Genomic DNA, 23,798 nt, shown 5'->3' with positions numbered 1-23,798 from the left:
TATATATATATACATAATTTTAAAAATATATATATGTATATATATATACATAAAACGTGTCCACCAAAACAAATGGAACGTACCCAACATTTTTTTGGGGGGAAGTGCCTTTTGTAGATCCTGTGCACCCACTCCCCAGGCTCTGGCTGCACCCCTGATGTAATCCCATCCCCACCGCAAATCCCGCACGTCTCTCGTGCACGCGAGGCGCCGCGTTCCGAGTCATCCTCACAGGCATTCAAGGTAGCCGAAAATGCTCCTTGGGTTGCATTTCCAATACCTTTGATTGACTTCGTCCAGCACGTGAAATTGGTAGTACTTGAGGGTGCCCGAATATGGTTTACAAAATAAAAGTTTCCCTTCTGAGCTCATTTTCAGCTATATACGCAATAAATTTTTTTAACTAGCTTTAGTTGCTAAGATAAATGCCACAATGAAAAATAAGTAAAGAATCTTGCGGTTTTCCATCAATTTTGTAATGAACAGCTGTGCGCTAGCTCAACGGTGACTTGGCTAGTTTACATTGCGCCACTCGGGCTTCAGATTTGTCGCTTACGTTACTGTTGTAAATTCCGGTCGTTGAAGATGGCTGCGGCGGCGCTGCTTGAAAGGGCGCAAGCCGTTTCGCATACAGATAAAGACAAAGGAATTGAACTGTACAGTAAAATAGGTAAGTATGTTGTCCACTATTTTGCCCCTTGAGAGTTGGTATTTCTCTCATTTTTGCCTTTTTGATACGTTACCTCATGCGCCGAATCTGTCTACAAGTTTCACAGACAGTTCCTTATACCTGCCCGGCTTTTAGTGTTATGTCAAATACAAATTTTGATGCACAGAAATGAACAGGCTTTAACCTATCCTGATTGACAACGAATGTTTTTCAAGGAGTTGAATTGTTTTTAGAGTGATGGTTGGTAGGCAATCTGGCACTCTGCTGTGTTACCTGGCTCCAGGGATAGTTCCCTTTCAGTTAAACAGCTCTAGCACCCCCAACCGCAAGCTTGTGCCCCAGCCCTTTGACTTGGAGAATGCGTGGTACAAAAGCTGGGCAAGACCTTTTTTGGTCCTATCTTGGTGGTGGTGGGGTAAGCTGCTGTTCACTTCCCTTTCACCTTGCATTCAACCATACCCCTGCCTGATTCTTTATATGCTAGACTGTTCCTTTCATGTCCATGATACCTTTGTTTTTATGTTCAACTGGGTAAAGGGATCACATGGCTTGCATGGCTTAAGTGATTTAGAGTTGACATGGCCTTTCATTGACTTGCTTTCTGTCAAATAGCCAACTAGCAACTTGACATGGAGCATTACTCACAGCAGGCAAAGTCCTGCAATTTCTTTTGGGGCTAGAAGATCAGATTGCCTTTACTTGGATGCTTCAGCTGAGATGTGATAAACAAGAATGCCAGATTGGTTTTGTGCCCATATGATGACCTCTTGAAAGTAACATTACCCCATGCCACAGTGTGGTGTTGAGGGACTTGAGCTTTGGTCACATGTGTGCATGCTTCAGAATGCCAATGAAATTAATGAAACAAGACACACATACTATGGTGTTTTTAAGCATGTTATTTTTTAGGTATTGTGTATCAATATTGCTGTCCTATTGTAATACTGTAGTATAATTTTGATTTAGTAGGCATAAGTTGGTTATTAGCAACAGAATGGTAGTTTTTGACTTTTTACTTGTAGCATATATTCATTGTTATGTTATTTTCATTTTGTTCAATATTCTAATTTATGCTTTTATTATTAGTTTCATATATTTTTTATCAAGTAATGCAATCTGTTTTTGTGATCTGCAACTCAAAATCATCTCAGTTTGCTGGTTAATTTGTTACGCCGGCATTCTATTACATTTTTTTTGTACATGATTATTAGTTTGCTTCATTTGTGTGCTGTTGGAATTTTTTTACACCTACCAGACTGGCACACCTTTGCTCATAATTGCTGCTTAAATTTTGAATGCTAAAACTGCAGTATTTGGTGAGATATTGAAGTATGGATAATGCTAAAGACAAGTTTCAATTGTGTATATAGAGTACAATGTGAGTACTAATGAATGTGTACAGTATCATATTTGCCATCACAGTTGCTTTGCACTGCCATTAAACATGTTTTTTGATGTGTGTGAGCAATGGGACTGATGACATGGCCACTATGAACAGCACCTTTTGATGCATGATTTGTGACCCAACACACCTTAATGGTTGTGTCATGTTCTTGAAATTCTTGACATATCTAGACAGTAGACATGTGCCATACCAGGGGAACCTCTCAAACCTTGTTAGGCTAATATATCTCATGAGCAGGCCCATCCAGTATTTATTACAAGGTAGTTGCAAGAGAAGGTAGTGGTACAATAGGAAAGGAGAAGCACTATGGTTATTGTTTAAAGGGAGTGTGACAATCTTTTTGTACTTGTCAGTTATTGTGAGATAAGATGCATCCAATTTCATTGGGTTGCCAGTTACCTCAAAATCCTTCTGAGCAGCTCATAATGTTTGTTAAAATTAGGTGTGCAGTGAGAGAAATCTCACTGGGCTCCCTGTGTGGTTATGGGCTTAACATTTACCAACATATGTGTTCTGTAATATGTTTGTATTTGCAAACCACTAGATGATCAGAAGAATAAACAAACAGGTGGGAAGTTGGAAGAAAATTATTTGGGGAAAAGATATTCAAACATGAGGCCATTGGTGCACAAGCTCAAAATAGTGTTACACTGTTGCTTTGATTTCTCTACTTTGGTGTTTTTCGAAGCATTGTCCTTGGCAGATGTATCACATGGTCTAAGGCGGCACACTGGTTCAAATGTCATGACTGTATGTGCAGGTAGATGGCCTTCACTGCCTGCTATACCAGTCATAGGTGTTCACCTGTATTGATGTACAAGCTAGCCCTGCAGTGGACATGCATTGGTTAGAACTCCCTGTGCATGTGTAGAACTGCCTGTGTCATTGCCCATGAGCAATAACATGGCCTTTGCAGTCAATGGTGTCCCTTAAAGCATGTGATATTTTGCACTGTAATCTGTAAACAAATGAATATTGAGCTGCCCATGATATTTGCTACATTTTTTTTTGTAGTTACAGATCTAGCTTATATGGCATGAATGGTAATTGGTGGTAAAATATACTTGCTGGAATTTAGCATCTCATTGGTCTATGTTTTGGTTAAGTTATGTTGGCAAAGATATTGTCTATGCCACTTTTTATCAGACCACTTTGAAATACATTTGAGACTACAACTGATTAGAACCAGATGTGAATGACAGTGCAATGGTGGTAAACTTTAGGGTCCTGCATAGAACAGCTAAGATTCCACTTACCCACCAACTTGCTAGGCCAATTGAGAAGTAATTGACTGGTCAAACTAAATGTTTCATTTCATTTCAGAGCTAGTGTAACCCAGCACATGACCCACCATCTAGGATTTGCATGGTGATCTTCAAGTTGCTGCTTGTCATTTAAATGGTTGTGTCAAATTTGTTTCTGGTGCAAATAAGAAGATGTTATTGAAAAAGGACTTTTCATGGACATCTGCTGCTGTCAAAATAGGGGACCCTTGAGGATAAACAAATCATTGGTTGCTTGGAGTGAAAACCAACAGTCCCAAGATCCAAGGGTGTGCTGTCTTATGCATCCATGATTAACACTCACATGCTTACTTCCAGTGAAATCTCCAGAGCCTCCTATCAGTGATGAAGAGACCATCCGAATCAAGGAGCAGGGCATTATGCAGTTGGGTGAACTCTTCCAGAAGTCAGGGAAGGCCAGAGGTATGTATGCCTAGGTGGCTTTGCCTGTATTGCCTGTCAACTTGTGCCATATGTCCCCATATGACCAGATGTCCCTGTACCTTTTTTACTCCACACTGGACTGCAGGCCTCACAATTGTCTATATGGTGTGAATGCTCAGGTCACACTTGGATGATGGTTCAGGTGAAGATGATGGTGCAAGGTGATGCAAAAAAGGTCATTCAAATTCATAATGGTCTTGAGTTCAATGCCATTAGTTCTTGCATGCTTATGTTGGTACACTGACACATTGGTGAATAATCACATTAGCGGTTCAGGCAATACAGTTATCAGTGTCAAGACGCAGTCGGGAGCTGATGCATGGTAGCTTTGTGTGGCAGCTTAGGTCGACCAGTCACATGTTTTTTCCAACTTTTACTTGGCTCCCTTAAATGAGCTTGATACAGACCATTTCAGAAGAAATGTCAGGTAGTCTAGCTTCTCTCTCTGCTGACAATGCTGCTATCAAATAAATGGGAGATCTGATAAGGTGTTCAGTGCATTTTTTCAATGCATATGAGATATGTTGATCACTGCCAAAACAGGGGAGTTGACACCATGTAGTATGGTGCTCAGGGCTAAATGAACATTACAGGAGGCAAAACATATCCCTGGCTGAGACTTGACTGTCATTTTCAGAGTTTCCAATCCAATCCAATCCAATCCAATCCAATCCAATCCCAAATATGTCCGTTTTTTATTTTAGAATGCATACATTCATGACGTGGGAGAAACATAAGTGTTGTGGAGAAGTTACGTTGGGTTTGATGCATGTCAAACTGCTTTGCCATTGCTTTGGGTTTTGTCCCTTCACAGAATGTCATTCTTCATTGCAGACATTGCTGATGTGTTTTGCAACCAAATGTGTTGTGTATATTCCAGGCAGGCTTTTATTGTGTATTAATTATCATGCGTTAGGTGTATCAAGGTAAAAGCAAAAGTAGTTCCTAAGAACTTCCAGTTAAAAAATTAAGTTTGTAAGAAACATTGTACCAGAGCCTGCTTACAAGATGTAGGCTGTGGCACGTCGAGGTTCATATCTGCTCTCGCCTGGTTTCAGAGCTGGCCGACCTCATACGGGCATCGCGGCCGTTCCTAGGTCTAATCAGCAAAGCCAAGGCTTCCAAACTGGTGCGCGGCCTGGTTGACATGTTCCTCGACATGGAGGCCGACACGGGCATCGAGGTGCAGCTCTGCAAGGTCAGTGACCACCCGCTGGCCACCGTCCGAACCACCTGGCGACGAGGCCTTTTTGTACTGGTGCCTTTTGCCGCCGACGTCTGGTGCGACCTTGTATGTGCGTGTGCATCGGGTTATTCGTGGAAGGCACTGTAGCACATGTAATATCTTCTACTGTGTACGGCGGGGGGGGGGGGGGGCACCACTGAGATAAACATCGCGGCTCGGACGCGCAGCGTTACCCTGAGACGGTCCGCCGAAGTCTTCGGGAGTGTGCTGTTACACGGCGGGACGGTCCGCGGAGGTCTCCCTGGAGTGTGCGATCACTGCCTGGTGTGGCCGTAACCGGACGGCGTCCTTGTCCTCCGGCTCCGCGCTCCGTCTTCCGACGCTGACGCCCCCCTCCCCCGCGCTGCCGCAGGAGTGCATCGACTGGGCCAAGGCCGAGAAGCGCACGTTCCTGCGCCAGTCGCTGGAGGCGCGGCTCGTCGCGCTCTTCTTCGACACCAAACAGTACCAGGAGGCGCTCGCGCTGGGCTCGGCGCTGCTCAAGGAACTCAAGAAGCTCGACGACAAAAACCTGCTGGTGGAGGTCAGTGTGCCGAGTGGGTGGGTGTTGCGGGGCGTCATGCTGTACGTTTTTAGCGGTGCGGGGAGTGGGCTGCCGATGAACTCCGGGAATATTACACTGCTGGATTGATATACTGGTGCAACATGAGCAGGGGACGAGGAGGAGTGGGGTGAAACGGAAAACTAGGCTCGTCGATTGCAGGCACGGAAGGCTGCTAGAGGAGGCCAGGTCGACAAACCAGCCAGCGGGCGCAGTTTCTTGCGTTGTTTGGGCGGGAGGGGGGAGGGCCGGCTTTATGGCCTGTCACGTCTATACTGAGCGTTGCTAGCGCGTAAACCCTTGCTTTACTCTCCACAACCGGCGAAACATCCGGTAACCGCCGCCGCGCCCCGCGCCAATTCTGACGCCGGTGTGTCCGCCGCGCAGGTCCAGCTGCTCGAGTCAAAGACGTACCACGCGCTGAGCAACCTGCCGAAGGCGCGCGCCGCGCTCACCTCGGCACGCACCACGGCCAACGGCATCTACACGCCGCCCAAGGTGCAGGCGGCGCTCGACATGCAGTCGGGCGTGCTGCACGCGGCCGACGAGCGCGACTTCAAGACGGCCTACTCGTACTTCTACGAGGCGTTCGAGGGCTATGACAGCGTGGAGGACGGCAAGGCGCTGCTGGCGCTGAAGTACATGCTCATGTCCAAGATCATGCTGAACACGTGAGTGGCGGGAGTTGTCGGTGTACGCAAGCGTGGAGCCGTCAGGCAAGCCGCGTGGCTGTCGCTCTGGCATGCACCCTGCTGTGGATCGTGTTACCGGCTTCATGCTCACTATGCGACGACCTGCGTGCATGGGGTTAGGTGTCATGTTGCTGCAATTAATTAGTTAACCTAAATTTGTTGCATGCACACATATAATGTTGAGATTGTAATTTTAATAGAAGTCATGTTTTGCAGTTAAATCTGAGTTAGGTTATCTCCAGATGTCCGCGAGATATGATGTTATCGACGATCAGTTTGGCCCCTTTCTTGGTTAAGTTGTCAGTAATGACAACATCACGATTTTATTGAATTTGGTAAAACATGAGTGGGCCATTACCTTTGTGACCATAACGTGAGAGTACATTTCACTTTAAAACGACAGGGAAAACGTTTCAACATCAACAGTTAAACTTTTCCTTTTTGTGAGTGATGTGTGCAGGCCATCAAAAATGAAAAATCTATGGCATTGGCACCTGTACAAGATATCAGGAAATAACAGATGGTAGCTCGCTGTTGTGGCCCGTCAAATATTGCGAGGCATGTGCACGTCCCGGCACTCGTTCTGTGGGTTGAACAGCACCATTGTTTCCGAATCGTCGCCTGCGACGGGGCAGAACCCGGTCAGCGCTGCCTGGTGAGCGCTGTCGTAAGCTAACGTTCGGCCGCTGCCCGCAGGCCGGAGGACGTTAACGGCATCGTCAGCGGCAAGCTGGCGCTCAAGTACGCCGGCAGGGAGATCGACGCCATGAAGGCGGTGGCACAGGCCAGTCACAAGCGGTCGTTGGCGGACTTTCAGAAGGTACGCTCTTCTTCAGTGGCCGCCTTTTCTCACGGCGACAGGGGCCGGCAGCGCGACGTGCGGGGACAACTGGGTTTTGAGTGTGTATGTGGATGGTGCGTGGCACCTCAGTCTCGGCATAGAAAATGTGGTGCGTGCGTGATTTCGCTATTAAGCAGATTCCGTGTCTGTTGTCGCAGACGTGACCGTCATGCCATACATCAAGTTGTGGCAGCCGGACCCCTCCCCCCACCACCCGCCCCCGCCCCCTTCCGCTCCCAAAATACCCAACACGTTGACAGGCCTCTAGCTGGTGAACATTCTGTGAAGGTTGCAAGGTTTTGTCTGGCCCACCCTCTGCACTTGACAAGTAAGTATTATGTGGCAGTTGCATGTTTTAGCGTGGTCCATCCCCTGCGCTGGGTATCGGTGGTGTCGATGCTCGTCTCGGTGGGTCGCCGCGGTGGTGACGGGCGTGCGCCGCCCGGCAGGGACTGTCCGAGTACAGCCGCGAGCTGGCGGGCGACCCCATCATCAAGGCGCACCTGAACACGCTGTACGACACCATGCTGGAGCAGAACCTGTGCAGGATAATCGAGCCCTACTCGCGTGTACAAGGTATGTCGCGTGGCCCGCGCACCTGTCGGCGGTGCACCGGCGCCGCCGGGCCTGTACCCGGCCTCAGAGCGGGCTGTCCACCTCGGCATGCCCTCAGCGGTGCTCGGGCCCCGTGCAGCCAGGCGGAGCTGAAGTGTGCACGAATACTTGCTCCTCATCTCAAATGCCTGTTGGAATCTGCCTAAGGTGCCGGTTCGACTATGGTGCACGATGAACACTTTTGATAGATGAAACAAGGTGATTGTTCGACTTTGGTGATCGTGACCCGAGCCGGCCGGCCGCCGGCTCGGGGTGCATGCCGTGCGCTCCGCTTACCGGGCTGACCGGCCGACCGGCGCCGGCAGGTGGGCTACATCGCGCAGACCATCAAGCTCTCGCAGGACCAGGTGGAGCGCAAGCTCTCGCAGATGATCCTGGACGCCAAGTTCGGCGGTATCCTGGACCAGAATGACGACGTGCTCGTGGTGTTTGACGAGGCGCGCAAGGACGACACCTACGACACGGCGCTGGAGACCATGCATAGCATGGGCAAGGTGGTGGACACGCTGTTCCAGCGGGCGAAGAAGCTGACGTAGGCTCGCGTACAACCTGGTGGCTCCTGCGGAAGCCGCCTGACTGACTTGTAAATGTGTGATATATGATACGGTCCGTGTTGCCCGGCCGGCGGCCGCGGGGACGTCTTTCTCGGTCGCCGCCGCCGCCGGGCTACAGTGATGTCATCCACGCAGCAGGAAGCCGAAAAATCACGCCATCATTTCAGCGCAACGGACACAGACGGACATGTCACCTCAGCCAACTCTACATTAACTTATGTGAATGACTCGTGCTTGTAATAAAGGAAGAAATTCTCGGTCCGGGATGGGCTTGTCCTTGGCAACTTTCTGGTCCGAGACCGGATGGAAAGGGCCTCCTGAGTCTTGATCATTGACCAAGTGGGTCGAGGGGCTTCGGTGATACGATGACCGCCCGGTTGTCGGTGGGATGGTGCTCCTGTTGGTGAGCTATGGATGTTACCAAAAACGAGGGCAGGTTTCGGGCCGAGTTGCCTCATTGCAGTCGCTTCGTACCGAATGCAACAAAAGAAATGGCTGCGTCTTGAACGCATCCGTGCTGCGGCACGAAATGTTCTCGCGGCAGTTGTGTGTAAGTAATGGTGATAATCCCCATATGATAGTGCAAAGCAGATAATACAGTTTATTACGTCCAGCCTGTGCATGTATGGCTGCCATTTGAAACTTCCGAGCACGTCCTAAAAAGAAAAACCGTCTTGGTGACAGAGTTTATATTCGTGCACACTTAACTCTAGAACGCCACTGTGTGGCGTCGCTAATGTGCCACGTGCCACACTTACCACGCTTCTACATCCAAGCGCGCTGGCATGCAAACCGCGCTCTGCCGATGCTACCCAGAATGTCGCGGGCTGTTCAAAACCTGCAAAATTTTAGCTGGCGCCGTGATCTATGCAACGCCGGAGTCTGAGCGACCACTACGAGCCGCGCATGCAAGGCCCGGGTGGACTGCATCACAGCGTGCGCAGCGCCTCGTGGTCCACGCGCCAGCTAACGCCGGGCAATCCTCGTGCTCCCAGTCCAGTGACCTTGAAAGTGGCGCCAGCGTCAGGCTGGGCCTTCATCTGCCACGGAGTCAGACCCTCCGTGGCCGAGGTCACGTAAAGCGTGTCGAAGCTGGGGCCGCCGAACGCGCAGGAGGTGATGTTGGTGGCCGGCATGTGCACCCGGTCCACGATCTGGCCCGTGCTGGGGTCCAAGCAGATCACCGTGCCGCCGAAGAAGAGCGCCACCCACAGGCGGCCCTGCGTGTCGATGGTCATACCGTCCGGCAGGCCGGGCGTGCGGGTGGCGGCCAAGTCGAACACGGGACGCCGGTTACCTGGGGAGGGGGGAGTGCGAGATCAAACGCCGGACGCGGGCTACCTAACGAGTGTAGTGGCACACACCCGAGGCTGGTTACCTGACGAATGGCACGTCACACACCCTACGAGGGCTTCCTGACGAGTGTGACGTCATACATTGGACGCGGCTCACCCCAGAAATCGCAGATGTGTTTTACTGGTTGGACCACGACGCGCGGCGTTTGAGACGGCTTCAAAAAGGGCGGCATTAACTGCGTTAACACAGCGTATTAGCAATATTGCCAGACTGGCACAAGCCTCCGCAACTTGACCAGAGTCACACTTGCGTTACCGCGTTAGCGTTAGTTACGGCGTTCACAAGCGTTAGCGTGTCCTGAATGCAAGGTCACGTTCTTAGAGTGTATAATTTCAGCTCACCTGCGTTGCTTTTAGACGTCTTCAATTCATAGCACCCTCCCAACAACAGCCCAGCCCATCAGTGACGCAATCGAGCAAACGTACCCGTCTACGGCGACTAGGCAGCGTCCACAGACATTCCACTGAATCAGTAAAAAAATCCCCGCCCAAGCTGAAAAGCATTCAATATAATAGCGAGGCGGCATTGTTCATTGTGACCACGGTGTCATGATGTATGACAGCAGGGACGGCGCAACAAGGGGGGGGGGGCGGAGGGGACAGTTCACCCCCCCCCCCTTCTGACGAAGGCAGGAAGACAAGAGTGTCGGAACCCCCCCTGTGAGAAGGCCCTCTGACGAAGCACACCCACCTTGACTCGAAGTCCGTGGCGCCTCCCCGTGTATGGCAGCTTGTTACGAATTCTGACCAAGTGACCGCACTCTTGCTAATCACTGTGGCAATCTGCTTGAAATGAGTGCAGACGATTACACTGTACTCAGCTCGTTGTGTCTTTGGCGCCATAACTGCGCAAAGTTCTGGTTGAGTTAATGACGTCACACATTTCGCCACGGTTTGACGCCTTTCAAGTCTTACCAAGCATTTCTGACAACCTGGCAACCACTCACAAGCCTTCGTTTACGGGACCACTGTGTGTCTCAGGTCGACTGCTGGCGTCGCCGTCAGTTCGACATCGCGTTTAGAACGTCTCGTGATCTGGGCATTGCTGCCGTCAAAATTGCCGCATAGCTGGGCATTGCTGCCGTCCAAAGGCAAATTCACACTAAACCAGGCAGTTGGTTTCCCTGCAGTCGCAGTCCACCACACTTGCCGTCGGTCTCCATCATTTTTTTTTTAAAAGATAAAAGATACGAAACTGGCAGGCCCATAGCTTGTGCTTGAATGCACGTTACCGGCTGCATAGATCCACTCACAATCTTGCTATCCCCTCCCCCCCATTGTCGCGTCATTTTCTGTTCTCTTTTATACCACACGGGGTTGGTTCCGTATTCTCACCTTGTGTGGGCTTTTGGCTCCTCGCACATTGTGTGTTCCCGATGTCAATCAAATTGGGAATTTAATTCTGGTGATGTCGCATTATCACCAAGGAACCAATTTCGATCAAATAGTAACATGCAAGTGCTTTAAAAACGTTACATCATGATTTCTAGGGCATTGTGTTGCCTTGTGCTAAAAACCGGTTGATATTTCAATTATAAATGTCAAAGCTGGTTGCAAAGGTCAGTCCAAAGGGTGACTGGACTGGTCAACGAACTGCAGAAGTACCCTTTCGCTGACATTTAGACAAGCCCATTTATGACCTTGCTCGTCACTATTTTTGTTTCAAAAGTGTCACGTGCGTGTCTTTTTAAAGCGTCCCGACTCTCTTTCGAGTAAGTATTAATGCATAAGTTAATCCAACGCAGTTTCAACCTTTTGTTTCTTGTTCAAACAAGTCGCCTCAAAACCAGAGAAACCTAAGGTTTCAGCGTGCTTGTATATCCCAAGGACCCATCTAGTAGCTACAGCCTCTTGAAGGATTTTCTCAACGCATTGCACGCGGAACGGCGTCGGAAAAGTGAATGAAACGCATTAATGCATCTCCCACGCCGTGAAGGGACTGGGCGAGGACCAAGCGTGTGCGATTGCCACGCATGACTTACTGATAGCTGTGTTGTTCATATCGTAGTCGAACACGTCCACGCTCATCGCGGTAGTGTCGATGAAGAAGAAGCGCGAGCCGTCTGCGCTCCAGGCCATCCCGTTGGATAAAGTGATGTCGCCGTACCGCTTGGTGGCGCTGCCGTCGCGGGAGCTGAACGAGTAGATTGAGCCCACCCCTGGCGCCAAGACACCGGGCGCAGTCTCCGAACCCATCGTTCCTGGCAGCCGAGGGTAAGCACGCCTCAATCACACGTCTAGACGAGCCCATCCAGCCCTGAGGAACGATGTGAGTTACTGACGATCTCTTGAGATTCACCGCATCTCCGGTGAGTGAACATAAATCCAAATACAACCATTGTCGTACATTAAATAACGCGAGGAGGGATACCAAACTGCCTTTCCCCCCGCCAAGCCGCTCCCTCCACGCCTCGTGCGTGTATCCTACATTGCAAAGACGTCTCACCTGCCCACAGATTTCCCTGCGGATCGCATTTGCCGTCGTTGAAGCGCGTTGGGAACGACAGGTCCTGTTCGACACGGACAAACTCCCGGACGGTGCGCGCCTGCGAACAGCCGTCCCATTGCAGGGTGGCCAAGCTGTTGCCCCTGGCGATGACGTAGGTGTCCGCCTGGCCCTGTATGGGCACTACCAGGGTGGTGAAGCCGGCGATCGGGCTGCGTGAAGGTGTGTCAGACTCTGCCGGGCAAAGGCCACAATATAGGGCAGGCACGTCCAACAACACCCATGCCCACGCCCACGCCCACGCCCACGCCCACGCCCACGCCCACGCCCACGCTCACGCTCACGCACACGCACACGCACACCCACACGCACACGCACACGCACACGCACACGCACACGCACACCCACACACACACATACTGAAGGCAGTCTCAACACGCATTAGCTGCACGTTTCACGGCTGCCAGCTACAGCTGCCCTCGTATGTCGAGCGCAGCCCGAGTCCCTTGAAAACTGGGCGGGACGACGCCGCTGATGCTTGATAGCTGTCCTCGTGTGTCGAGCGCAGCCAGTCCTTCGAAAACTGGGCGGGACGGCGCCGCTGATGCTTGACTGCAGTTTGCCGCAGTCACTGGCCGCACGCTGAGCCCGTGAAGTCTTATATCTAGACGGTCGGATCAGCTGAGCTAAGGGGTCGTTACTAAACGCCAGGCCCGTGTCCAGCCTCTATTGATAATGCCATCGACAGTGAGGCCGCCGGAATCAAATTATCAAATAAAGATTTTCTCATGGCGTTACCACACAGATTGGGTTATTACGCCCAGATCCAAGTTTAATGACTGTAGTCTGGCCTGCTACCATTCTGTACCAGAAAAGCGTACAAATGCCACGGTGTTAAAATGCCGCAATTCCTCACCAGTTCGCGAGGTGGACACTGGACGGACCGCCAGCCTGAGAAGACCGCTAGCAGGCGACCTGTGTTAGCACATCGGCTCGCAGGAGGTCAGGGAACGAGCTTATCAGTCCTACCGCAGCTGCGAGCGGGCTGCTTACCATGCCGCGATGGAGAAGTGTGCGTGTTCCGTGTTTGACATGGTGACATAGTTGCCGATAACGATCGAGCCGTTCTGAGTGCGTTACAATGTGTGCCAGTGGCGGATTCTGCCTCTCGTAACGGCGCTGATCATGACAAGATAATCCGCGCAATGCTTTAAAAAGCACCACATCAGCGCAGAGAGTACAACTCCATTAATTAAATCGGTACGAAGCGGACAGTATCGATGGCTTTATCAGGTAAGGACACGGCACACCGTCCGTCAGATCGCCAGAGGCGGGGCCAAAGCCGGAGCGGGCTTTGTTCGAGGACGAGCTGGACGCACCGCAGCGAGCGCGACGGGACCGGCAGAGCAGCCAGAGGCCGTTTTGATGCAGTCTCGGCCCGACCGCGTTCCTGACAAAAGTGACTGCTTCCCTTGTGTTGTTCTTTCGAGCCGCGTCGCACGCTGCCGGCAGCCTTCAGTACTTGCGCTCCTGAGATACCGTGACTACCCCGCGGCACCTACCACTGGTGGACACCTGGCCGAGAGTTGGCTCATCGCTGCCGTCTGCTTCCGACCGCCGGCGGTGGCAACGGTAGCCATAGACTGCCAAACTTTCCAGTTCAGAAGCGAAGGCAGTCGGCGCCCAAAGCAAGCAGCCAGTGTGGAGCGGCAGCTGCCTAACAGCTCGAAGTGGTCGGGTAATTTGACCGACCATTACGTGCCGCGCTTTTATGCGTGATGATGTGTGCGCATACATCAACATCGTGGCATCGTTTCAAACAGTGGTCCGAGCCTGCGATGCATTCGTGCCAGGTCGTGTTTTGGAGAGCGCGCGGCAGCAGCCGGCGCGCCGATGCCGCGCCGGCTGGGAACGCTCGCGGCCAGCGTCACTCTAAGGGTGAGGCAAACCAGGCGTGCCACCGACGGAGTGTAGACGCACCTATTTGAATCTTGGTCTCCTTCTGAAGCCGTTCGTCCCACCGTAGGATGTTCTGGCCGACTATGTCGACGTAGACGAGCGACTGGGTGTCCTCGAGCCAGTGCGGACCCTCTCCACACCGTTGCGCGCCGACAGAGATCCGCTCGATCTTCACCATGGCTGGCTGACCGACCAATCACGGATGTTTGGGTTGCGGACCTGAGGTTAGCCGAACAAAATGTCAGAATGAGAGCAGCAGTCAGGACAAAAAGAAACCAAACTCCGTGCTTACACTTACGATATCAGTATGCATCAAACAGGTAACGCTATAAATGCTGCACTGTAAAACAAACTAAACTTGCATCGCATGAAAACTTGCCAGCAATAGATGTCCCCCCAATCGACTTCTTGCCGCAGAGCACCAATCCACACTCAGACATTTTCAACACGCTAAGAGCTCAAGTCTAGCCCAAACTTCCCCCACATGCTACTTGGAAGATATTTTCTCAATCTTCACCGACTTAACTCAGACCTTACGAACGCAATGATATCAAGGAACACGTCAACATTCGGCGCCCATTGTTGATGGCCTGCATCAGACGCTGTCAGCAAAACACGTCACGCCTTTTCGGCCATCTTGAAACCCTTAATCTCCGGCTAAGCACTGCTAAGACTAGGCGGGAGTGTCCCTTACCCAGCTCCCACCGAGAACATGAGATTGGGAACTGAGAACCCAGCTCCCACTGAGAAATGAGAGTGAGAACACACACCCACAGCTCCCACTTACCCAGCTCCTTGTGATGCTTCACCAATTTGCAACCACACTTGAGCTTAACGTGACGTTATCCAAAACCCTCCCCCGTTGTTGCGCTTTGGTGACGCCCAGCCCAGCCCCATCCCTCCCTTCACAAGCAACGTGGTTTTTGGCCCAAACAACGAAATGTCGGGGTTGTGTCACATGGGGAATGGAACGACACGTTAAATTGAGCTGATTACAAAAAATAAATGCATGGCAAATATATGAAAATAGTGAATCAATATATGTATAACATAATAGGCAAACTAAATACTTTTGAAGTCAGTGTATACAAGACATGGTCTCCGTCTCGTTCAAGGAGTCCACAGTGCAAAACAGGATCTTATGTTGTCAAGGAGCCCATTTTATGAATAGGATAGGGAGATCACCCCGAGGGTCAGAGCGCATGTAGCGTTGGTCGGGCCCGCTGTCAATGACAGTAAATATGATAAATGACCAAAGAAAGTTCTCATTTGGGTAATGGAAAAACCCTACATCAGTTACAGAGCCCCAGTGCCAAACAACGTCACATTACAAACGGCCCTCAGGCCCCGTTTCGGCTGTGCCAATTATGGGACCGCGTGCGCCGGGAAGGGATCTGTTGGCGTTAGCGAGGGCCCCTGCGCGGAGCCGGGGCTAACTGCACCGCTCAGTTCGCAGGACTGTGCAGTCTCCAAAAATTCATAAATAAAATATTATCTTACTTTATTAAGTTCAAGTATGCCTCGAACCTTGGTAAGCTGGAGATTTATGGCCTAAACGACATGCGGCAACCCAAATTAGCCAGCACGATGCCATTATAATAATCAAATTAAGTAAAGGTACAAGAAGAAAGCGAAAATGCCCGACTGGAATATGAAACAGAATACAACAAGCTTTCTGCTGAACTTATTGGAAAGTAGGCAGAATGATGGATTAGTCTGCTTTTTGAGTGGTTAGTTCACCAAGTGGCTAGCATTTTATTGCGCTGTTTGGCCTGAAAGTGCCCAGCATTGCAGAAAAGGACGTTACATTGTTAATGCCCCACCGAAGTGAAATAGAGCATTCAATTTTTAATCTACTGGTACCAAATGCACACCTAAAAAACTTTCACATAAGCTGCTTTTGGGGCCCATACATTTTTCATCGTAATTCAGCATCGCAAATGCAATGCATATTGCAAACGGTTTGCAAGGGAGCGGACTGCACCACTCAGTGTTTCCCACGCAAGGGAGCGGACTGCACCACTCAGTGTTTCCCACGCAAGGGAGCGGACTACACCGCTCAGTGTTTCCCACGCAAGGGAGCGAACCGATGTATGATGCATCGCTATGATGGCTACCAAATCGCCCAGGTGACCCCGACCCCCTTGCCACGAGAACGGTAGCCAGTGAGTTCCCGAAATGGGACAAAACACCCTTCGGCTGCTGACCGAGAAAGGCACATGGGTAAAGAGAGAGAAGAGTTTCTTTGCCAAAGTAAAAAAACAAAAATGTTCAGACAATACCCACGCACCCACTGGCCATCCAGTGAGGATTTCTTGGCCACCAGGGGGAATCTGGTGGCTTAAGACCCCATTCAGCTAGGATCCCTTTGGCCTTTCGAAGTCCGCACAGGACGCTCGAGGACCTCAAACTACTCGGGGTTCTTTGGCCACTCAGGAGTCGCATCAATCGCTCAGGAAACTCAGTGCACTCAGGGCCGATCACGGCCCGTTTTGCTGCTCAGGGACCTTCTGCCCACAGAGTACCCTTCTGACCATTGAGGAGCCCCTGGCCGACGGCGTTTCAGTTTGCCTGCTCAGGCACTTCACTGGCCGTCCGGGGTCCCCCCATTCACACATGGGTACCTCTGATCGTTCAGAGGCCCTACTGGTCATCTGAGTGTTCCTCTGAGCGCCGAGGAGCACCGGCCACTCGACGGTGCGTTTGGTCACCAGAGCCATTTAGTGCATCCTCAAGACTCTTCACAACCGGGGTCCTGTTAGCTGCTCATGGCCGTTTTGGCCACTCAGAGGGCCACTCCTACCGCCCGAGAGCCATTCCGGCTAGCAGTGGCTAGGCTATTATGAAAGGTCAGGTGCCCTTTTGACGCTCAGGGTTCCTAGTAAACCCCTAAGGCTCTATGCCTTCTCAGTCTCAGCGACCCTTTGGCCGCTCAGGGGTCCCTTTAGATGGAGTGTCCCACCTTTGGAGCATACTTCAAAAACATTTCCAGTGAAACCTCAGAACCAGTTAGGTCGAATAAAAGCACTGGGTGGTGCTGCTGCAGCACCGTCAAGACATAACAGGGATATCAATTTTGATGACTTTGAGCCCAAATGGCGCTGTCGATGCTTAGTAACAAGCACTACACTTCTTCCTCGCAGTCGCGACCACCTGTTGCCTATCACAACCGCCGCGCGGGCCAACCGGTGCGAATAAAACAACGTGTGTGATTGGCTCAGCGGCGGCAAGGTCCGTTACCGAGAATCGCACTGGTTGAACCAGTACGTCACTATGGACCAGTGTGACACTCCCCATTACAAAGCCAAAGTACGCCTCGAAAAGAGGCCGCTGCGGTAAACCTCATAAGGGAAAAATCAGTGTCATAGCGTAACGTTTCGGTGAATTTGCGACACAACTAGCTGCACGTTCGCACATCGTTTTGTTTCAAGAGATGGCTTTCGTAGCATTTATTACACGAAATATTTTGACCCATTTGAGTGCTGCAAACACCACAGAACACACACGTTGTAAAAAGGAAGACAGAATGCAATGCATTACTTGCATGGCGGTGTGCAGGGTGTCAAATAAAATTTCTCCCGCAGGAGAGGCTACTTCAAATCAAAATTCTTAGCTATTCAGAAGAGCTTTCGAAAAAAACTGATATCACTGATCAAACCGTACGCGTCTGATCTAACAATGAGTGAAAAGTGTAAAAAGGTGGGACGTTCCTTTTACTTGTTTAGGCTCGTGTGGCCACTGAAGGGCTGCTCTGGATGCTGACGGCCAGCTGAGCGCTGAACGACCTGTCTGGCTGCTTAAGAGGTCTCTAGCTGTATCCTCTGTCTTAACGACATCCTGAATACTTTTTGTAACTGCTCAGGGCTCTTTTGATTGCTCTCATACCATCCGTACCCATCCCGTCAGTTCTTTTGGCTTGTCAGCGCCCGTCGGCCACTCAAAAGGCACTTTGGACGCCCCAAAAGTAGTACTAAATGCCCAAGGCCACATGCATTGCCCAGGGACCTTTCGAGACCATGGTGGGGGGGGGGGGGGGTCTCTGAATCTATTACCTACGACTATCGACTACCTACGACTAATCTACTACCTACGACTACGAATCTTCTAATCTACGACTCTAGCTACCATGCAGTTTTGTGATCATTGAGGTGTCCCTCCTGGTGTTCAGGGATTCCACGCGCCACTTAGGATATATTTAACCTCCCAGAGCTCTCTAAATCCTCACGGGCTTTCGGATATTTGTGGACCTTTTACCCACGCAGGGTCGGTACGACTCAAGTCCCTTTGTTTGCCGAGGGGCATCTCAGTTGCCTTCAAAATGGGTCAGTCAGCATGCATAGCCCTGCTGACACGTACAGCAGTCCTCGCTTGTGTGCAAATACCACCTGGTCAGCGTTCCACAATTCATCCAGTAGGATGTTCAGGACGTTAGTATAAATTCATGCTACCAGAATCCTGGCTCTTCGGCGGTCCCCGCACTCAATTCTTTGGCGCTAATCCGTTGCCCTTTGACCCCGACCCAGACATCTGACCTACTCAGCCCATTTGTCAAGCCTGAGGCGCATAGATACTGGTTTGACAGCCCGCCCAGTTCGATGCTGATTGGCCGATCTTGAGCAAGGCGAGGGGCCACAGGTAGTGAGCCCAAATTCGCGGTGTCATAGCATGACAAAATACCGACATCCCTGCCACCCAAGTGGCCGAGTATTGGAACTCTGCGCCTGGTAAAATGTAAAGGAGCATCTCTGCAAGCTGCGTAGAGCTGCCTTGCACCTTTTGGTCAATTTGCCGCTGACTGATACGTATGACCACGACAAGGCCCAGGATCAGCCAGGAGGATCCAGGCACGGTACTAGAAGTACCGTGATTTGATACAGCTTCTCCATGGAAAGGTTTATCACATCGTGAACGATCCACTTCCAGCAGCTGCTCAAAACGGTGCTGCTGATAACTACATTTTTATTAGAATACCCAAGTATCCCGGCACAGAAAATTATTGGTAAAGAGTGCTGTCCACAAGAGTAAAATCTGGGTTGCTCCTGATTGCACAAATAAGGTGCTCAAGCTAGATGGAACTTGAAAAGAGACGTTATGATATTGTTCTACCGGCAAAATCCCTACTTGTTTTCTAAAATTGTAATCTAAGGGCAAGTAAAATTATCCAGCATCACCGTGTTCCAAATTGGGAGAAAGGAGTCGGCCTATTTATGCTCAGCTCGGCTCTAATACTCCACATCCCTAGATCTGTGTACCCCAGCAGAGCTGTAATACCCCATCATTTTTGGAGGGCGATCTTCAGCCATGCTGGTGACCGCATCACATCATTAGCTTACATTATCACATACATTCCACAATAGCTCACATCATGTGGTAACGTCGTACCACTACTTATCGGGACTCATAGATAGATCTTTAAAGTCAAAAACTTTTTATTCGCTACTCGCCGGCACGGGTGTCCATTTCTATGCTTTTGGGTGGGCCACTGAAACCCCAAAAGTCCAATTTGGCCGCTCAGCCGTGAGTTTGGCTCCCAAACTTCTGGAATCTTAGTATGTATGTGTAAAACATTTAAAAAAGAGAGCAAGAGAGCTCCAAATCGTGTAAATTCTAAGCATTTCTTATATTTGTTTCACAGGTAAAAAAGGAAGTGCAAACTGCGGTGAGATTCTCAGTTGAGTGCAGCTGATGGATCTGGCCAAATTTTTGGAGCTACGCTTTCGTACCATATTAACTGAAGTGTTTTCTGATTTTGTCGCATTCTGCATGTTTTAATTGCACTATTCGTATGTATCGCTAACTCTGGTCTAGTACTGTGTTATTGCCTCCATGCTTTAGCAATATTCAGCGATGTTTCAAGTTCTATAGGCTGCAACAACCTACATTCGCAGCGATCTTTGGCACGACGTGTTATCGGAGAATTAAAACAATCCGGTTTAATAATCACACCCAAAAACGTGACCAATTTACCATTCGCGTGTTCGGAATAACCGTTGAAATGCGACGACCTCCACTTCGACGTGAGCATTGAATGAACAGTTGAGAAAACCTGACCATCAACACCGCACGATTAAACCGATAGTGATAATCGTCCCACAATGATCAGCAAAACAACACTAGGCGTTGACACGCCTACCGCGATTTCTGCGCTGCATCCTGAAGTCCGCCTTGCGGCTACCTACCGGGGGTTCCGTGGCAGCCTTAAGCAGTCATGGACACAAACTTTCACCTTATTCCCTAAGTCATACACGTCCAACAACGTCTAAAGCTACGTAACACCGACCCTACGTCGGTTACCGAAACCTGAGTTAGACGATCAGGGTGCAACAAGATGATAATGATGCCCGACAACAAATTCTCCCACCAGGATAGAGCGAGGAAGCATATTGGATCAGGAGTGCCCTGTCCTATTCAGCTGGGGTAGACACAAACTCCGTAACTTAGAGAACAAAGAAGGCCAAGTCCGGGGAGAAGCCTGCTTTTAGTGCGTTTTAGGGCCAGTTTTAGCCGCATTGTTGCCCCGAACCTGCTTTGCAGATCTACATCCCTGTGGCGGAAAGCGTCACGGTCGTCACACATGACGGATTCTCCACCACGATATCACATCGCCCAGCCCACAGTACTGCCCCAAAGTGGAAAGCGTCTGAGTCAAGAGGTAGGTGGATCAAAATCGCGGTAAGGTGGCCGGCGACTTACACTAACCACATTGCATCTGCATAAGTTTCAAGGATTTCGATCGCATTGAAGACGTTGTAACCTGAGTCGTGATCTAACATTGCACATCGCACAAATTATAGGCGTAGGAACGTTTCAAAAGTGCGGGGCCAGGCTCAGGGTATTCAAAGGACCTTACTTGGGAGGCAAGCCCCGCGGCCGGGGTGGACGGGGGGGGGGGATGGAGGATGGAAAACTTTTACCGCACTTAAATCAGCATACCGCATTTTGGAGATCTGGTGCACCAGTTTTCTACTGGTGCACAATCTTACTTACTTGACTGATCTATACCATTCAGTAAATACGACGACTACTCAGCTCTCCAAAATTATTCGTCCGTTCAACATTGTTTGCACTGAGGAGGCGAGATTTCACTAGCGGGTAGACATTTTGGGTCATTGAGGAGGCATCTGCCTGCACAGTTTACATGTCAAAATACGGCCTGGGCACAGGTTGAAGAGAATTTAAAATCCCAGTAAACAAATGTTGGGGACTGTTAAAAAGTCAGGGAATGAAGCACCAACGGAACAAAGCAGACTACAGCCTTCTCATGGATTTATGCACGGCGCTAAAAATGATTTGAAGAAGTTCATCGGATCACGGTACTGTTGCCGCTGCGTCCGTGACTCCAAGACGCCACTGTTTCGATTTCTGCAGGGGCTTAGATTTTGCAAGACATGTGGGCTGGGGGAGCGGACATGAGGAGTAAAAGTGACGCATTCTACCCTCAAAATGTGCCAACAGACGGGCTTCTCCCAGAATTCAGACCACGTCCTTACACAAGTTTGTATATGTCCTTGGGTGGGGTGGGATGGGGGAGGGGGGAGGGGGAGGCCAAAAGGGAGAGCTGAAGCCGCGGCTGAGTAGGAAACTTCCCTCCTGGGTTTCTGGTCGACCAGCAGACTAGGACTGAGTGTGAGCGTCCGGGGTTCGTACAACAATAACGCCAGCAGCAATCAATCACGCAGAAACGAAAGCAGTGATGGAGCGCACGCGAGACGGACATTTTTTGCTAATTGCCATTAAGCACAGACGGGCTTTTGCACAGAGAACAAACCTGCAAAAACGCCAAGGAAACACCTCGTAAATCGCCTCTTGAACGCTTCGAAACAGGCCGGCTCACTGCACAGGCGCCCGATCCCCTGGGTGCACTTCGGACCTTAGCAAGAGCCTTGAGTCTACTTGCGGAGCTGAAAACTGGCTCCCGCTATGCACCGGGTCGAGGTGATGCGGCTGAGGAAGTACGCTGCTGTGAGCCAGCCCCTGTAGCTCAGCTCACGTTAAATGCTCGCGGTGGAGTTCTGCAGCGGTCATTTTATTCTAACGCACGTCCACACTCGTCCGACGCTGTCGGGCAGACACGCTTCGCTTGTGTCAATTTGCACCTCTGATACCAAGCCGCCTCGCGTCGGGCCTGCCACCCTGTCCGCGCGAACGGGACAAGGTCAGCCGATGGCTGGGGCTGGTGGCAACCGTCAGACCGCAGCGGCAGGATTCAGCGAGGAGGCTGGTCGGGGCTGGTGGCAGCTGTCGAACCGCAGCGGCGGATTCAGCGAGCAGGCTGGCCATGGACTGGTGGCAACTGTCGGAACTAAGCGGCGGACGCAGCGGGCAGCGGAGAGGCTAGCCGAGGGCTGGTGGCAAGCTGTCGAACCGCAGCGGCGGATGCAGCGAGCAGGCTGGCCGGGCTGGTGGCAACCGTCGGAACTAAGCGGCGGACGCAGCGGGGAGGCTGGCCGAGGCTGGTGGCAACTGTCAGACCTCATCGGCCGATGCAGCGGGGAGGCTGGCCGCGGATTTGTGCCGGGCCATCACCAAGCCTTTTGAATGCGTTCCTTAAATCCTTGTTGTTCATCAGTTGCGGTGTGGCATGTTAAGAAGCGGTCCTGAGTGTGTGGGCGGGGGGGGGGGGGGGGTAGGGGCGGGGAGCAGCTCAGCTGTTTGGATCGCTCGTTCATCCCTTTCAGCCGTGTCGCAAGTTTATTGGCTGCGAACAGACTTGCAGTCGGGTTCGGGCTTCTACATCATATGATGCACTCGGCACTTGAGATTGAGAAGCTGATGACCAGAGCTATTGGATGCATTGTGCAACGATGACGGAATATTGAAGGGAATGTTTCACATTTGAAGATAATGAAGTAAGCAACAGATACGATAAAACAGGGTAGCATAACTATTAATATAGTTTAAGCGAAAAAGGCTGCTTTGGACAGCACAATTCTCCGTTTAGTAAATATGTCCTCAATTGCGTAATGGTTTGATTAAGCCATCGTACCTTGCACAACATTGCTTGAGAGCCAATTGACGGCGTTGTATCTGGAAATCGTGCTCACGAACGCCAGATATGAACGCCTCGACAACTATATTGTTCTTGACCCGGTTCGCTGCATGGCCTATGGATTGGCAGGATTTGAATGACGCTATCATGGCGTCATGAGTGTGAGGTGACTTTGAAATACTCTCCCCGAAATATTCTCCCCATTTTTGCGGGCGTGTTCCTCAAAACCTAGAGAAGCTAGGTCTTTAGAAGGGCAGGGTACAAAACAGCACCGAAAAGGTCTCTCAAGATGACTATTTCAGTCCAAATCCCCACGTAAATGTGGAATGCTATCTTTAAAACTGTCATGAGTGGCGAAAGTGCTTCATATTTTCGTGATATGATCGGTGACAAAAATGGTAAATTTTGTGAGTCGTCCGGTGAAAAACAATCCATAAAATGGAAACAGCTTATTGCAGAGCATCCCAGTCCGTCGACACGCAATGCTTAGTATTGGTCTGTGTCTGCACTCTCTGACGTTGGCGGGTTTGTGCAGAGCATGAGTCAGAACATCGGTGCTCTGCTTTACGAGCAAGTGATGTCACCAAATGCTTACAAGTGTAGTAGTTTCCATCCAGATAATTTCTACCGGTCAACCTAGAGATACTATAAACTTTAATATATCAGTGCGGATATCAACGATCAGGGGTAACTCAGTGCATGTCCAGAGCCCCCAGATGAGTTCTTTTCAATATTTATCAGTCAAGACTCGAGAATCA

The 23,798-nt window shown here is 50.5% G+C and overlaps 2 protein-coding genes across 2 annotated transcripts; one reads left to right on the top strand and one right to left on the bottom strand.

Moving 5' to 3' along the window:
- The first annotated feature begins 546 nt into the window (after positions 1-546).
- LOC119096485 (regulatory particle non-ATPase 6) lies at positions 547-8,555 on the top strand. The gene is made up of 8 exons (XM_037219400.1): positions 547-670; positions 3,677-3,781; positions 4,861-5,000; positions 5,401-5,571; positions 5,977-6,260; positions 6,978-7,101; positions 7,572-7,694; positions 8,040-8,555. The coding sequence occupies exons 1-8, from the start codon at positions 586-588 to the stop codon at positions 8,271-8,273; spliced, it is 1,266 nt and encodes a 421-aa protein (XP_037075295.1). The 5' UTR covers positions 547-585; the 3' UTR covers positions 8,274-8,555.
- Positions 8,556-8,693: 138 nt separating this feature from the next.
- Positions 8,694-21,904, bottom strand: LOC119096486 (regucalcin). The gene is made up of 5 exons (XM_037219401.1): positions 21,820-21,904; positions 14,073-14,270; positions 12,093-12,326; positions 11,629-11,847; positions 8,694-9,588 (listed from the first exon to the last, which is right to left on the bottom strand). Exons 2-5 carry the CDS (start codon positions 14,227-14,229, stop codon positions 9,221-9,223), a joined length of 978 nt encoding a protein of 325 aa, XP_037075296.1. The 5' UTR covers positions 14,230-14,270; positions 21,820-21,904; the 3' UTR covers positions 8,694-9,220.
- Between the last annotated feature and the right edge of the window lie 1,894 nt (positions 21,905-23,798).

This window comes from Pollicipes pollicipes, unplaced genomic scaffold (assembly GCF_011947565.3).
Source record: "Pollicipes pollicipes isolate AB1234 unplaced genomic scaffold, Ppol_2.1 Scaffold_4295;HRSCAF=5057_pilon_pilon_pilon, whole genome shotgun sequence".
Taxonomy (NCBI): Eukaryota; Metazoa; Arthropoda; class Thecostraca; order Pollicipedomorpha; family Pollicipedidae; genus Pollicipes; species Pollicipes pollicipes.
This window is presented reverse-complemented; position numbering and strand designations above follow the sequence as displayed.